General features: G+C 51.7%; 1 protein-coding gene across 8 annotated transcripts in view; it reads left to right on the top strand.

Moving 5' to 3' along the window:
* Positions 1-3,375, top strand: part of PTPDC1 (protein tyrosine phosphatase domain containing 1) — a 59,915-nt gene extending 56,540 nt beyond the window's left edge. For 3 of the 8 annotated variants that reach the window (XR_013387096.1, XM_077910910.1, XM_077910908.1), the window contains one exon: positions 1,560-3,375. Coding sequence is in view for 5 of the 8 variants with exons in the window: in XM_077910910.1 (XP_077767036.1) it covers positions 1,560-1,676 (117 nt within the window). In the remaining 3 variants the exon portion in view is untranslated. Of the gene's footprint in view, positions 1-491; positions 575-1,556 lie in introns of those variants that run through there. The other 5 variants (XM_077910909.1, XM_077910906.1, XR_013387091.1 and 2 more) reach the window with 3 other exon arrangements.
* Positions 3,376-15,047: the final 11,672 nt, after the last annotated feature.

Here is a 15,047-nt window from a genome sequence, read left to right as displayed (position 1 = left end):
CTCACCCCTTCAGTCTGGTTACTCTCACAGGGAATGTGACCCTGTGATGAAGCCCAGTTTTTCAGCCTCGGTGTCTGCGGTAAATGGTAGCAACGATGCCTGATGCCCCATATGATGGTGCGCGCTCCCCACGGCCTCCCCCTGCACACTCTGAAGTGCGGCCTAACCCGCTTCCCATTCCATCTCCAGAGCTTTGCGGCCTCTTGGTTTCTTCCCAACAGTTTCCAGACCAGTGGCTCAGACCCACAGTGCATGGTCCTTTGCACCTCACGTTTATGTCTTCACAGACCATGAGGCCACCTGCCCTTGGGGGGGTGGCAGTTGGGTGCTTAGCAATGTGGACAATTCAAACCATTATTACCGTTAATGAGAAGCTTTTGCAGATAGGTTAGGCGATATAATGAAATTTCTGAATGTAACTGAAAAAAATCCTTAGTGTTGGTTTCTCCTAATGTGGTAGGAACTCTCTGCAGTTTCTGTTGGCCTTTTAGGGGAATCCTGATGGAAAGTTAAACACAGTTGTTCCAAACCCAGCTTTGGAATGGTTGAGGGATTTTCATGGCTCCGTCTTCAGGTGCGTAGTCCCATGAGTGGAGGCCCTGACCACCCATCCTCATGCTGGGTCCACTCTTTTAGGAAGGATGTCCCGTGCCCCTTGGGCCAGAGCTCTCCAGGCTTGCCGTAGCCCCTCAACAGACAGTGGGGTCACCTGTGCCCAGGGAGGTCACCCAGGATGCAAAGCCCCTGCTGTACCACCCCACCTGGCAACCCTCACCTCTGGGGTATGGGGGCCTCCAAGGGCCAGGGCAGCCACGTGATTGTGACATACACGCTGCCCGGATCCTAGAATTATTTGTGTTTGACCTGGCTGTCTTGTGTCCACACACGTGTTAGCCAGGCTGGAGCCTCTGCGGGCCCTCCTGGGGAGCCACATGTTCTGTGGGAGGGGGAGAGAGGGGACGGGGAAGAGGTGTGGGAATCGCTCTGGGCCTCTGTCCTATCATCACTCGACCCTGCAGCCCACTGAGCTTGGGCAAACAGCCCAAATACATGGACACAGTATGTCCCAGGAAAGGGCAAGGACACTAAGGCCCGTGGATGTTTTCTCCGTGACAGACGGACACATGGGACTCTCACATTTACCACTCAAGAAACCCTAAGGTGGCGGCTATTGTGGTGTGCCTGGGACAGAGGGCGGGTGTGAGCAGGGCAGCCCCTACAGCAGTGAGGACGCCTCCCCTCGTGTCCATTCCCAGCCCCCCCACCCCCCACGAGTAGTTAGGCTCCAGATTCAGAGCTCTGCCCTCTGGCGGTCGGCGGTCTCTGAGTGTGCACATCGAACAGGAGATCCAGAAGGGCAGTATTGACAGGATTGGCATTTCTATTGTGGTCTCTCAATTAAAATTAATGTGTACACCATGTTGTGGGTGCTGTTTTATTGTATAGAATTGTGTTGTAAGTCAGGTTTTTCTCCATTCCCCCTTTCTTTTCACCCAAAATCAGCTAATTATAATTCTGTTACGGTTGGTGTCCTGAGTCTATGTGTTCTCTGTCAGCAGGTTGATTTTGACTCTGAAAATGGACCAGTGGTTTACGACACCCTGAAGAAAATTTTTAAACACACGCTGGAAGAAAACAGGAAAATGACAAAAGACGGACTTCAGTCTGGCGTTTAGTGCCACTTCACCCGTGGCGGACAGCTCGGACCCGGAGACGTAGGTGGCATTTCTGCACACAGGTGATCAGGTTGGAACCTGAAGCCACTTGGTCTCACAGCACTTTAATGTCAGATGCTCTTGGCTTGTGCTCAGAACACTCATTTCTGTTGGGAGCAATTATTTATTTTAAACTATCCGGGAGCTACATTTTTGTGTCAAAATTGCCATCATGTTGGTGCCACTTCCTTGTATTTATTTGACAGAATTAATATTCTTGTAAAAACATGTTAAGTATGTGGTGTTTACATCTTTATTCTTTTTGACATTTTGGAGCAAGTTGTAACTCTTCTTTCCGAAACAGTTATTTTGTCAGTGGAACCCTTGCTGGAGTTTTACCAAATAGGTCATTTTAGTAGTAAGATTTCAGTGGGGATCAGTACCCCTGAACCATGACCTACGGAAGTCACAAAGTGTCTTAAACTGTTTTGTATTTGTTAATAAGAAAGCTATTGACACAGCAGTTTTTAAGGAATTTTTTTTTAATTTGCAAGCTTTTTGTTTTTCTTTTTACAAATGTGTCAAAGGGTTTCAAAGTAATACTGTTTTTCAGAGCAATTTAGCTTTGTGTTGAAGGGTTGACTGAAGCGGTTGGGATTTTTACCGCAGGAGGTAGCCTTGCTCTTGAATAGGCCTCCAGACCCCAGTGCCAACCTCTGCTGACACAGGAGGCAGGAACGTTTCCCAGAATGTCCAGCCTGACGCCCACCAAACAGCGTCTTCACAGAGGAAGGCCATGTGGGCAGCTGCTCGGAAGCAGTACTCCACAGGGAGGACCATCAGGTGGGGCAGGCTCTTTGCAGCAGCGTGACCACCAGCCCACACCTTCCACCGTCGTCTTGGGACCAGATCTTCAGCCATGCATCACTCTGAGAACTAGGATTCTTAAATTAAACATGCACATGTAGGCCATGATCACCCTACGGGCTCTAGATAAGAAACAAGTGAACTAGTTACTACCTACCTAGTAACTGCCTAACTAGTCTTTGTGAATCATACCAATGGTGGCTCAACCATTGAGCCGTTGAAGCCATGATGAATGTGAGCAGTGCCAGAGGCCATAAGAAGGTGATCATTTCTCCCAATAAATGAGATATTCATCTAACAAATTCCACACTAAGGCTATGACCTAACTTTAGAGACAGAATTTGGGGGGAAGGAGGCTAACCATGGATGAGATGCCCCAACTCCTGCATCTCTGAATGAGGCACAGGCGCATCAGAAATATTGTAGTCTTTCTCTGTCCTATGAACTCCAGTGGCAAATGAAGAATGCTGTTTCCTCCCACACTGTTTGAATTTCCTTAGGAAATCAGATCCAGTGAATTTTAATAAACTGGGTTGCCTGTTCTTGAAATTTCTCATTTTTAAGTGCCTGACACAGGAAAGAAGGTACATTATATCATTATATCCAAAGGTACATTATAAAAATATGTTTTTTACCCAAAAAGATGTTTACCGTCATTTCTGTAAGTCTCACATGGGCAGCTGCCAGCATGGCTCACTGGACAAATGGCTAATGGCCCAAGTGTCTGAGATGGTCTTGCACGGCTACGATGTGACTGCGGCAGTGCCAGCCCAAGGACAAGAGCTGATGGGAGAGAGAAATGAGGCTATTTGCAGGCTTTGTGTGCATTTGAATAAAAGTATGAAAAGAACAACATAGCCCTCATGCATGTTTAGCTTGGAGCTCTTGGGGTCCTGATGATACAGGTGTGATTGGCGATGGGATGAGCCTAACGGGCAGACAGGGTCGTGGCCTGGACATCAGCCAGGCTCTGGTCATGCCGGACTCTGCTGGTGCAGGATGAGCAGGCAGGCTGGAGGGGAGAGGGGAGCTCTGGGGGGAGCAGGTGAAGGGAATCTTAAGGCTGCTGGGGTTCCCGCCTTCCTATTTTTGAGTGGATGAGGAGTTCTCTGCAGCCCGAAGGATCGTTCTTCCAACCTGAAGAGCTTACAGGGTTGTGGGATTCAGCTCAATGGAAGCGTGAAGGGCAAGAGCACACGCACCCACACTGTGGCCATGCATGTGCATTGTCTAGAAGCACTGTTTGCCCTTGCCTGGGGGAGTCCCAGTCTGACTGACTCTGGACCATGCCCTCCTCCTTCCCGAAGCCGCCTGCCTGTGCACTACTGACAGAGTGCCCGCTGGGGACTATAGACCTTATCGGCACCGGGCTCCAGGGGGAGCTCTGTGGAGCACCGAGCTGTTCGTGACTGGGTGAAGGTACCTGCCTCCTCTGTCCTGCAGAGCCGGTGGGGCTGCCCTGCTACTGTCGCATGATCTCAGCGTATCTCACTTAAGAAGCACAGGATTTCCGGCCACTTACCAGTTTTCTCTCTCAGAGTTCATGGATGCCCTCTGCACCAAGTGCTGCTGGTTTTGAGATTGTTTTATCTGTTTGCAGAACTCAGTCTATAGCCAGCTACCCAGTCTTATCTCAGGAAGAGCATGTGCTTTCATCATGTCGGGGGCCCATGAAAAACCACGTGTCCAACTCCAATAAAATTTCTCTGTTTTCTCTCAAATGGAGGACACCTGCTCATGTGCTCGTGCGCTGTTTCAGCCAATTCTCTAGATGTCTAAAGAAATCTCCAGAGACAATATTGCTGCTGTAGACAACATGCATTCCCCAAGCTCCCGAGAGCTGAAGGCCCACAAGTAATTTCGGGGAGTGATTAAATCTGACAGTTTACTCAAGACATCTTTGTTCTTGTTGTTCCAGGTGAACAAGGATCGATATATTTTCAGTGCAAGTAAATCAAGAAGGACATTCCCTTTGGTGCTTTTTATTTTTATGAATAATGGCTCAAGAGTATCACCTTATCTAAAGGAGCCTATTTGGTGCTAGATGCATGAAAATCGTTTACAGATAACGTGGCCGGAGAAAAATTCAACTAATCCTATGATGCAGTCAGGCATTTTATTTTAGTTATGCCCCTAGGTGTGAGCTGGCCTCTGACTTGCCCGCCACTGACAGTAAACCTGTCTTGCAAGCCATCACGATGGATGCCCAAGCAGTGTAGCTCAGGGAAACCTTTGCTGTCAGCCGTTGTTTAAAACATCCAGTCATAAAACACAGTGTCCAAACCAGACTTTATGATCATCAGGCCCCATACGCTGGAAGTAAAAGTTTCGTGCATCCACGGTAATTTAGATCACAACAGAGGGCTATTATGTCCTCACTTCCTGGCTTTCTTGATGAAAATGAAAAGATGTTTTACCCTTCAGATTGCCTGTTTTGGGGAGAAGTTATATTTTTGGAGTAGTTTCCTGCTTACATGGCCGTTTAATTACAGCCTGAAAATAGTTCTTGGCTTTGACTTAGTGAGTTGCTTTCTCATTTTCTTTCTTCTCTTAAAAATAAAATTAAATTAAAAATACTCAGACACTGAATTAGACTGAACTATGTAGAATAAATAGCCTGCAGGTCAAAAATGATCAAATGTGGCCATTTCCTGTGGTTCAACCTAATATTAAATTTAATGCTCCTGAGGCCAGTAGGTGATACTTCCTGAATTATTTTAGCAGAGTTTAGATTAGATGATGAATTATTTTCTAAGACTATTCTCTGTGCTCACAGTGGCTTCAAAACAAGTAGGAGGGACCAATGTGAAACTCCTCCTCTTTCAGCAAGCAATGCCCTGCCTCCTCTGTGTGTGGCACTCTGCTGATGCTGGGGACACACCAGGTCATTTTTTCAGTCGTTTGTCTTCCATCGGGAGCCTAGTTTAGCACATGCTTGGAACTAATGCTGGAAGCCTCATTTTTTTTCTAAAGATTTTATTTATTCATGAGAGACACGGAGAGAGAGGCAGAGACACAGAGGGAGAAGAAGGCTCCATGCAGGGAGCCCAATGTGGGACTCGATCCCAGGACCCCAGGATCATGCCCTAAGCCGAAGGCAGACGTTCAACTGCTAAGCCACCAGGAAGTCTGGAAGCCTGATTCTTAACACTGTCACTCACTTAATTCTGAGCATCCTTCAAAACTCAGCTCTGATTCCTTGGAACAGAGTATATTAAGTATAGTCAAATTCGGCTACATGACTATACAGTCCAAGGAGATGGAGGGATATTACAGGCTGAATTATATCCTGAAATTCATGTTGAAGTTCTAACCCCTGGTACCTAGAATGTGACTGTCTTTGAACATCAGATCATTGCAGATGTGATTAGTGAAGATGAGGTCACTGGGGTGGCCCTAATCCAACAAGACCCATGTCCCCATGAAGAAGAGGAAATGACACAGACACACATGGAGGGATGACCAGGTGAGGACACAGGGAGGACGGTGTCCACCTGCCAGGAGAGAGGCCTCGGGGGGCCGGCCTGCCTGAGCCTGGACCTTGGACTTCCTGCCTCCAGAGCTCTGAGAACATACATTTCTATTGTGTCATCCGGGGCCATGGTGTTTGTTGGAGCAGTCTGAGCTGACCCATGCACTCCGCAGTGCTTCCAATGTACCTGCTGTGTGCTTCTCTTTTGTGTCACCTCAAACAGCACATCCCTTGGTTTTGCTTGTTTCTTAACTCTATACAAATTGAAGAACACAATATATATTCTTCTGTGACTCACTCACGTCCAACACGTTCCTCACATTTATCTGTGTAGGTATATGTAGCGCTGTGGTTCCTGTGTGTTCACTGGGGTGTGGCAGCTCTTGTGTGGATGCCCCACAATTTGCCCCTTTGACTTGTGATTGGCATTTGGATGGTTTATATTTGTAGGTAAATATAAACATGTGGGGGCACAATAGGAAGTTTTTCTAGTCTGTGGAGCTGCGAGTGGAATTTATGGCTTCAGGGCACACACATGTCCAGTTTCCTTTTCAATGACAAGGTTTTTCTAAAACCTTGATTGCATCCATTTATCATCCCAGCCGTGGTGAATGAGCGTTCCCATTGTTCAGTGGCCTTGCCAACACTTAGCACTTACTGCGTTCTTGGTTTCTGCTGAATTCCACTGGTGTGAGATGGTGTCCCGGTGAGTTTCATCATGTGTTCCGGGAGGTCATTTGTGTTTCCTCCCCTCTCCAGTGCTTGTGCACACATGTGACTGTCTCTCGGCACTTACACACATGATGCTCAGTTGGTTTTCTTTCTCCCCATCCGTGATCCTGCCACATGCCATGTAACTCCTGGCACAGAGCAGGGATCAACAATTGTGGGTAAAAGAAGGAAGATGGTGGAGGAAAAGAGGGGAGTGCTGTCCCCCTGAGATCAGGAAGAGCTTAGGGAGGGCTGCCCTACTCCTGTCCACATTATGCTAGAGGTTCTGGCTGGCGAGATCAGGCAGAAAAAACAAGTATGACACATTCAGAGGAGAAAGTAAAACCATTTTTATTTCCAGACATGACTATCCATGTAAAAAAATCTGATGGAATCTACAGAAAAAACTATGACAACTATTACGTGAGTTTAGTGAAGTGGGGAGACACAAGATCAGTTCACCAAAACCCACTGAATCTCTACATAGCAATTAAGAATCTGAGGTTGAACAATGGCATTTACCAGAGCATCAAATGCTAAGGGATGAATCTGACAGAAAATGTGAGCCACCTGTTGTGTCCATTTCCAAGGGCCACAACGGATTATCACAGACTGGGGGGCTTCCAGCCACAGACTCCAGGGGAGGAGCCTCCCTGCCTCTTCCAGCTTCTGCCTCCATCTTCACACTGTCTTCTGTTTCTCTATCCTCTGTGGAGCTCTAATAAGGACAGATTTAGGTCCATCTGGATAATCTGGGATGATCTCCTCCTCTCGAGACCTTCAAGAACAACTGCAAAACTCTCCAAATAAACTCAAGTTCTGGGGATCCCTGGGTGGCTCAGCAGTTTAGTGCCTGCCTTTGGCCCAGGGTGCGATCCTGGAGTCCCAGGATCAAGTCCCACGTCAGGCTCCTGGCATGGAGCCTGCTTCCCCCTCCTCCTGTGCCTCTGCCCCCCCCCCCGTCTCTCTATGTCTATCATAAATAAATAAATAAATCTTTTTTAAAAATTAACTCAAGTTCTCAGGCTCTGGGGATGAGGGCATGGATAGAATGGGGCAGGGGAAGAGAAGTGGCATTCAACTCACTGCACCTGCACACTGAAAACAACAAAATATTTCCCAGAGAAATTTCAACAGACCTAAGAAGATGGAGAAATACACCCGTTCGTAAGTCAGAGGGGTCAGGATTATTAATATGTCTGTTTAGATTAACCTCTGGATTCCATATAATCCTAATCAAAGTCCAAGCAGGCTTTTCTTGTAGAGGTTGACAAACTGATCCTGAAGTTCATATGGAAAGACAGAGGATCCAGAACAGCCAAAAGAACTTTGGAAAAGAACACAATTGGCAAACTAATGCTACTTGATTTCAAGAATTATTAGAAAGCTACACTAACCAAAACTGTGCAGTATTCATACAAAGATAGGTAGGTGCATCAATGGGACAGGATAGTCCGGAGAGAAACCTACATGCATGTGGACACCCGAGTTTGGACAAAGATGAAAAGGCAATATGGAGAGAAGAGAGTCTTTCAACAAACGGCACCAGAACAATTGCACATTCATATGCAAAATGACAACAATAATTAAAAACCCTTGGACTACCTACAAAAATCAACTTTTAAATGTAAAATTTTAAACTGTAAAATTTCTAAGAGAAAATATATGTGACCTTAGACTAATCAGAGATTTGTTGGATATGACACAACAAGTGTGGTCCATTAAAGAACAAGCTGATAAACTGGACTACATCAAGATTAAAAACTTCTGCTCTTCAAAGGACACTATTTAAAAAATTGAAGACAAGCCGCAGACTAGGAGAGACTCTTTGCAAAGCATGTATCTGATAAAGGACTATGTGAAACCTCTCAAAACTCAACAAGGTAAAAGAAGAGCAGCCCAAACTTATAAAAGTGCCAAAGATTCGAAGACACCACCAAAAATACAGAATTGGCAAATAAGTAAATGAAAAGATGCTAAGCATCTTTTATTGTGGAAAGGCAAATGAATCTGCACAGCAAAGGAAAATACCAACAGAACTAAAAGACAACCTACAGGATGGGAGAAGATATTTGTAAATGACATATCTGATAAATGGCTAGTATCTAAAATATATGAAGAACTTATACAACTTAACACCAAAAAATCAAATAATCTGATTTAAAAATGAGCGGAAGACAGGCACATGAAAAGATGCTCAACAACACTCATCATCAAGGAAATGCAAATCAAAACCACAATGAGATACTACCTCACATCTGTCAGAATGGCTAAAATTAACCAATCAGGAAACACAAGTATTGGTGAGGGTGTGGAGAAAGGAAAACCTGGGTACACTGTTGGTGGGAATGTAAACTAGAGCAGCCACTGTAGAAAACTGTGTGGAGGTGCCTCAAAAATTAAAAATATAACTACCTACAATCTAGCAATTGCACTACTAAGCAATTACCCAAAAAACACATCACTAATTCAAAGGGATGCATGCATTATCTACAATAGACAAATTCTGGAAAAAACTCAAATATCCATTGACAGATGAATGGTAAAGAAGATGTGGTCTATACAGACAATGGAATATTACTCAGCCATCAGAAAGGATGAAATCTTACCATGTGCCATGATCTGGATGGAGCTGGAGCATAGAATGCTAAGTGAGATAGAGAAAGACCAATACCACATGGTTTCACTGATGTGGAATTTAAGAAATGAAACAGACAAAGGAAAAAAGACAAACCAAGAAACAGACTCCTAAATGCAGAAAACACACTGCTGGTCATCAGAGGGGACATGGTTGGGGATGGGATGAGGGAGGTGATGTGAGGAAGTGTTGAATCACTGCAGTGTATGCTGCCACTCATATAACACCGTATGTTTACTGGAATTCACAGAAATGTGAATAAAAACCACAAGGAGATACCATGCACACCTTGTAAAATGCTGAGAACGCAGAAGACGGAGGGCACTTGGTGTGGGTAGGGATCCGGAGACATGGGCACCGACTCAGGCTGCAAGTGGGGATGGAAAGCGGTACAGGTTTTGGAAAGCGGTCTGGCAGGGGCTTCAGGAGCGTGTGACCTGGACGTTCCATCCCTATACGTCCAAAACCAAACATATACGTCCTGACAAAAATTTGTCCAGGGGTGTTGACAGCAGCTGTGTGTGGACTAGCGAAACACTGCAAACAGCACAAGAGTCCGTGAACAGGAATCTGGAAAACCTCACGGTGCTGGATCCTCACGTAGGATGCCACGCGGCCAACTCTCAGTGATTTGTACGGCGGCCGCAGTGACTCAGCCTCACGGTGCCGAGGGGAAGAAGCCAGGCGAAAGGCGGAGGCGCCATGTAACCCCTTGTACATAAAACTAGGGAATGTGGAGAACGTGTGCGGACCGCGCACAGATCTGGCCGCCCGGGGCCGGGGGAGGCCCCTGGGGAGATGCGCCCTTCGCGATGCTGACCGGCTGCTGGGTTCCCAGATGAAGTTCACGGCTTCCTGTCACAGGCTTCCAGCTGCACATTTGGAATGCCCTGTGCCAATTTCACGTCGATAACACTGTTCCGAAAAGAGACCGTATTTGTGACAAGACAGGAAATCGTGTTTTGGAAGGAGAACCCGTAGGAGCGGGTGGGGACACACAGGCCATCACAGTCAAGGGCACAGGAGCTTTAAGTGTTCTTGAATTTCCATAGCAGCGCACGTTTGCCCACATCGTACCCGTGCTGTTGTTTTAAAGTGGAAAGACATGGCTCGCTCGCACTGGTTGAGCTGCACCTCCCCAGAGCCGCTCCGCATCGGGGTCTTTGTGCAGCGGGAGCCCTGTGTCCGCCTCTCAGCCATCTCTACACGAAGCCAAATGCAGTTCTGATTTTAAAGGTTTGTTTCTGAAGGACCGATCTGAGGAGAATCTGCTGTTTAACAGACGTCCCACATGGCCTGCTCCGTTGGTAAAAGTGAGAGACTGTTTGCCCAGACTGTGACTCATGCGTGGACTTTCTGGCCACCCCGCCCACCGGAGCTCGGCCTCTCCCGCCAGATGTTTGTCTTCCTGCTTTCTCTGCCCGAAGGCTCCAGAGGAGATTGAGCTGCCTTAGCCGCCCGATTGCTTTTTCAACAATGGAGAACGTTGACAACCGGCGGTCACATACTCGCGTGAGGGCGCAGAAACCTCGATTCAATTACAGGGCCTCTGAGGGGCTCGGCCGCCACCTCCCGCGAGGGTGCTGCCGCCGCCGGAAATCAGCCCCCGGGAACTCTGACAGAGCCTCCTGGCCGCCACCCAGGGACTGTGAGTCATGAAGAAACCCCGTGTGCAAAATAAACCCTTGGCAAACAAGAAATGGCTCTTCAGAGGCCTGTGTCTGCGTGGGATGGGGGGGGGAGTTGAAGGAAACGCAGGACCGTGTTCGTTGTGTCCGGCGTCACTCGCGCAGGCCTCACCGCGGCCCCTTCCAGCCCCGGGGGTGACAGGAACAAGCAGCCGGCGCCCCAGGGTGCGGGTGGCCCTGGGAGGATGGGCTGTTGCTGCGGAGGAGCAGCGCCCCCAGAGCCGTATTCCCCTGGGAAGAGGGAGGACTCAGGAAGGGAGGGTGGGGAATGGAGAAGCCGCTGGAGGTGCTTCCGGCCGCGGCCCTGGGACCAGACCCTCCCCGTCCTGGGCTGTGGGAGACGCTGGCCTCACGCTGGTGCCGGCTTTCAGCACCCCCACCAGTCCCACGTGTGAGATCCACGCACACGGTGGGCAGCGCGGCCCGTCTTGACGCTTTCCTCCCTGGGGCCCCGACCCCTCCCTGCCGCTGCAGGGCCTCGGCCAGCCCGAGACGCGCATGTCTCCGCTTAAATACAGAAGTGTGTCCGGGAGGCCGGGCCCCCAAGCTGGCAGTGCCTCCCGCCAGGCCGGCCTGTCCCTCCCCGAGGAACCGAGGCACCCGGGTACATGGACGGGGTGTGCGCCGCGGCAGGCGGGGCCACGCTCCTCTGGGGGGTCCCCCCCCTGCCCCTGAGCCAGGGAGGTGGCTCTAGGCCCTGCTGGGAGAGGGTGGAGGGGACGCAGAAACGGCTGCCTGGCTGGGGCAGATCCGCCTGGGGCGCTGACCGCCGACTGGGGCACATGCAGGCGCGGGGTGTGACCCTCTCCAGCTCCTAGGGCCAGCCTGGTCTAGAGGAGCCGCCCCCACCCCCCCCCCCGCCTCCCCCCAGGGCTGCGCCCCGCGGTCCAGCCCCCTCAGCCACGGCAGCTTGGCCGCCTCCCCCAGGAAGTCCCCCCAGGGGCTGCTTACTTGAAAGTCAGGTGTACTGAGTTAATGTAGCCAAGCACTCTACCTCTCACGTTCCTAGTCTTGCAGACCCCCCAGTCACAGAACCAGCATCACAGAGGAGATCTGGCAGCAGGTCGGAGCCGTCCCTGTGTGGCCACCCTGTCCTGCTTCTGCCTCAGCTGTCACGCAGCCGCAGGCCTGGGCCCCGACCAGGTGCGCCACGCTGTCCTGCGTGTCCATGGTGGCGCCTGGGTGTGGCTCGGGAGCTCCCACAGCCTGTGGGTCTGTCCTCACAGGAGCTCGCGCTTGTGAATGAGGACACGGCCCTGCCTGTGCGCCCACAGGCCCTCCCGTGAGCTCAGCCCTCTGCGCTGGTGAACCCCGAGGCCCTGCCTCGCTCTTGTCCATGCCCACCATCTGTTCAGCTCAGGCTCCTGGGCAGTGGTCTGTGCCCCATCCCCTGGCCAGACCCGCACCTCTGCCTTTCTAAGGAGAGTCTCCTCCCCTCCTCCTCCTCCCTTTCCAAGTCCCATGGTCTCAGGGATCCCATGACCCCCATGACCCCCATGACCTCTGAGCCCCCTCCTTCTCTGCCTCTGCCCTTCTTCCGGTGACATCTACACTTCTGGGCCGTCCCGGGTAGACCCTCTCTGCACAGCCCCCCAGGCCAAGTGACCTCTCTGGGCTGGTTGTCCTGGAACCCCACTCACGTCCACATCTGGGGGCTGCGGGTTCTTGGAAGGCAGGCGGCTTCTGACTGAAATCTGACTCCCAGACCAGCAGGCACCTGGCTGTGCCACAGCGTCCGAGGGGCACATAGAGCAGTCTGTGCCACGGAACGGGGCCATGGAGGGAGGGGCAGACGGGAGCCCCATGCACCAGTCAGAAAGCCACAGGGCCAAGAGGGGGCAGGGAGGCAGAGGGTGTTAGCCTTTCTCAGGTCGACGCCCAGGCTGGCCCCGAGCCCACAGGCTGACCTCCTCCCCTGTCCCCCGGAAGCAGCATGGACCCCACCCTCCCCCCTTGGTGCGCTGACCCCCTGCCCAGAGGGGCTCACTCGGCTGCACCCACCCCTCCAGGCCCTGTGACGCCACCTGAGCGAGCTCGGTCCTGGAGATGGACAGTGGGGACGGCCACACAACAGCAGATGTACTGGGCAAGCCGAGCGGCTCACTGATGGATGGCTGGAACAGTAAATACCAGGGCGCCTAGGCAGCTCCGTCGGTTGAGTGTCTGACTCTTGGTTTCAGCTCAGCTAGTGATCTCAGGGTCAAGAGATCAAGCCCCATGTCAGGCTTCGTGCTGGATGTGGGGTCTGCTAGAGATTCTCTCTCCCTCTGCGTGAACCGAAGGCAGGGGAGCAGCACGGTGATTGCAGGGCAGTGTGCGTGCGCGGTGCTGGTGAGCCCACAGAGTGGCAGCTCCGCGGCCCCCACGGCCAGCCCGTGTGTCCAGCAGGTCCGGTGCTGACTCTGTGCTTCTAGAATGGAGGCTGAGGGTGGACAGTGGGTCCTTATTGCTTTCTCCCTGCTGCCTCTGGCCTCACAAGCACGTCAGGAGTGGAAGGAGGCCGTGCGTCTCACAGGGACCGTCCTCGCCTGCAGGACCTCACAGGTGAGCAGCGCAGCCCATCAGCAGTGCGGTCACAGCCCGCGGAGCATCGCGCGACATCAGCCTCTCCATTTTCATGAGGTACAGCCCCGGGCAGTTCACCACCCCTCTCCAGGCCTCCGGTCCCTGGCTCAGGTGGAGGCTGCGGCCTGTGCCTGCCTCCTTGGACATGAGGACAGCGAGAGGGGATGTGGCAACAGCCTGGCCGGGCTTCCCACTGTCCACACTCCTCGCGCCCCCACAGGCCAGGAGGGCCCAGGCCCCCTCTCCGCAGGGGCTGGAGGCGACGGGGAGCTAAGTGCACACTGGAGGCTGTCGTGTGCAAGCAGGAGGGTCGCACAGCCCCCCAGACCCCGGAGCTGGAACAAGCCTGCAGAACACTCGAGTGGGCGGTTTATCTTCTGTGTCAGAGAGGTCAGAAAGCTCAGTAAAGGGCTGGGAAGTGAGTGTGTTAGACTCACAGGCCACATGTGGTCTACCTTACGTATTGTGTATTCGCATGTCTGTTTCCTACTACGTCTTACACGTAAGACCCACTTGCATCAGGTGAGCTGTGCTGCAGGCTGGCTGTAATTTGCCCCCCATGCCGGCCAGTGCCCAGGGCGTCTGAGGAACTGCCCTTGCGTCTTGTCCCTGGAGGAAGGCCTGGCACCTCTAGCCCCATGCTACTGCTCCCCGGCTCCCACAGGCAGGCCTGGGCTGGTCCTGCTGCGCCAGTGGGCAGTTCTGCGGTCCACTGTTGGAAACAGAGAGGCTTGGGGCCCTCTGCCAAGGTAGCAGGTCTCTTTTTGGTCAGCAGGCCTCAGAGTCTGCCCCACAGAAGGCCTGTGGATACCTGGCAAAATGCAGACAGGCGGCCAGAACCCTCCTCCTCCCTCAGGCGGGGACAAGGAGTGTTCATTAGCACCTGCGGGAGCGCCACGGTGGATGGTGGATACGATACAGAACAGAGGGCAGATGCAGGTTGGGAGGGCGTCCTGGGAAGAGAGAGTGGCGGATTCTAGGGTCTGGGGAGGGGCCCACACCTGGAGATGCTGGGCTGGTCTACTGGTGAGAGCTTCCGAGGAGGACGTGGGACATGCCCCCAGCAGGGCAGGTGAGGCCCTATTGAGGGGTACAACAGGTCCTGCAAAGGGCTCTGCACTCTGTCCTGTGGGCAGCAGGGAGTCAGCAGCTGGACCTGGAAATCATAATCCACACCACCCATCCGAGGACCTGATGTTTGTCTGTCCCCCAAGCTGGAGCGCTAGAATCACCATGAGCTGCTGCAGGTCCCTCGGGGATTTGGAGGGGAAGGGAGGAAGAACGCAGAATGGATCTCAGGAGGGGGAGCTGTGGAACAGAGGGCAGCCCATCACAGGTGGAGGCCGGGCCAGACAGTCATCCGTGGGGCGGACGTGGGGGTGGGGGAGGCAGTTCAAAATGCCAGATGCTTGGATTGACTCATGCTTTTCATTTTTCAACATGGAAGTTTC

Source organism: Canis aureus, chromosome 1, assembly GCF_053574225.1.
Source record: "Canis aureus isolate CA01 chromosome 1, VMU_Caureus_v.1.0, whole genome shotgun sequence".
In the NCBI taxonomy this organism is placed as follows: domain Eukaryota; kingdom Metazoa; phylum Chordata; class Mammalia; order Carnivora; family Canidae; genus Canis; species Canis aureus.
This window is presented reverse-complemented; position numbering and strand designations above follow the sequence as displayed.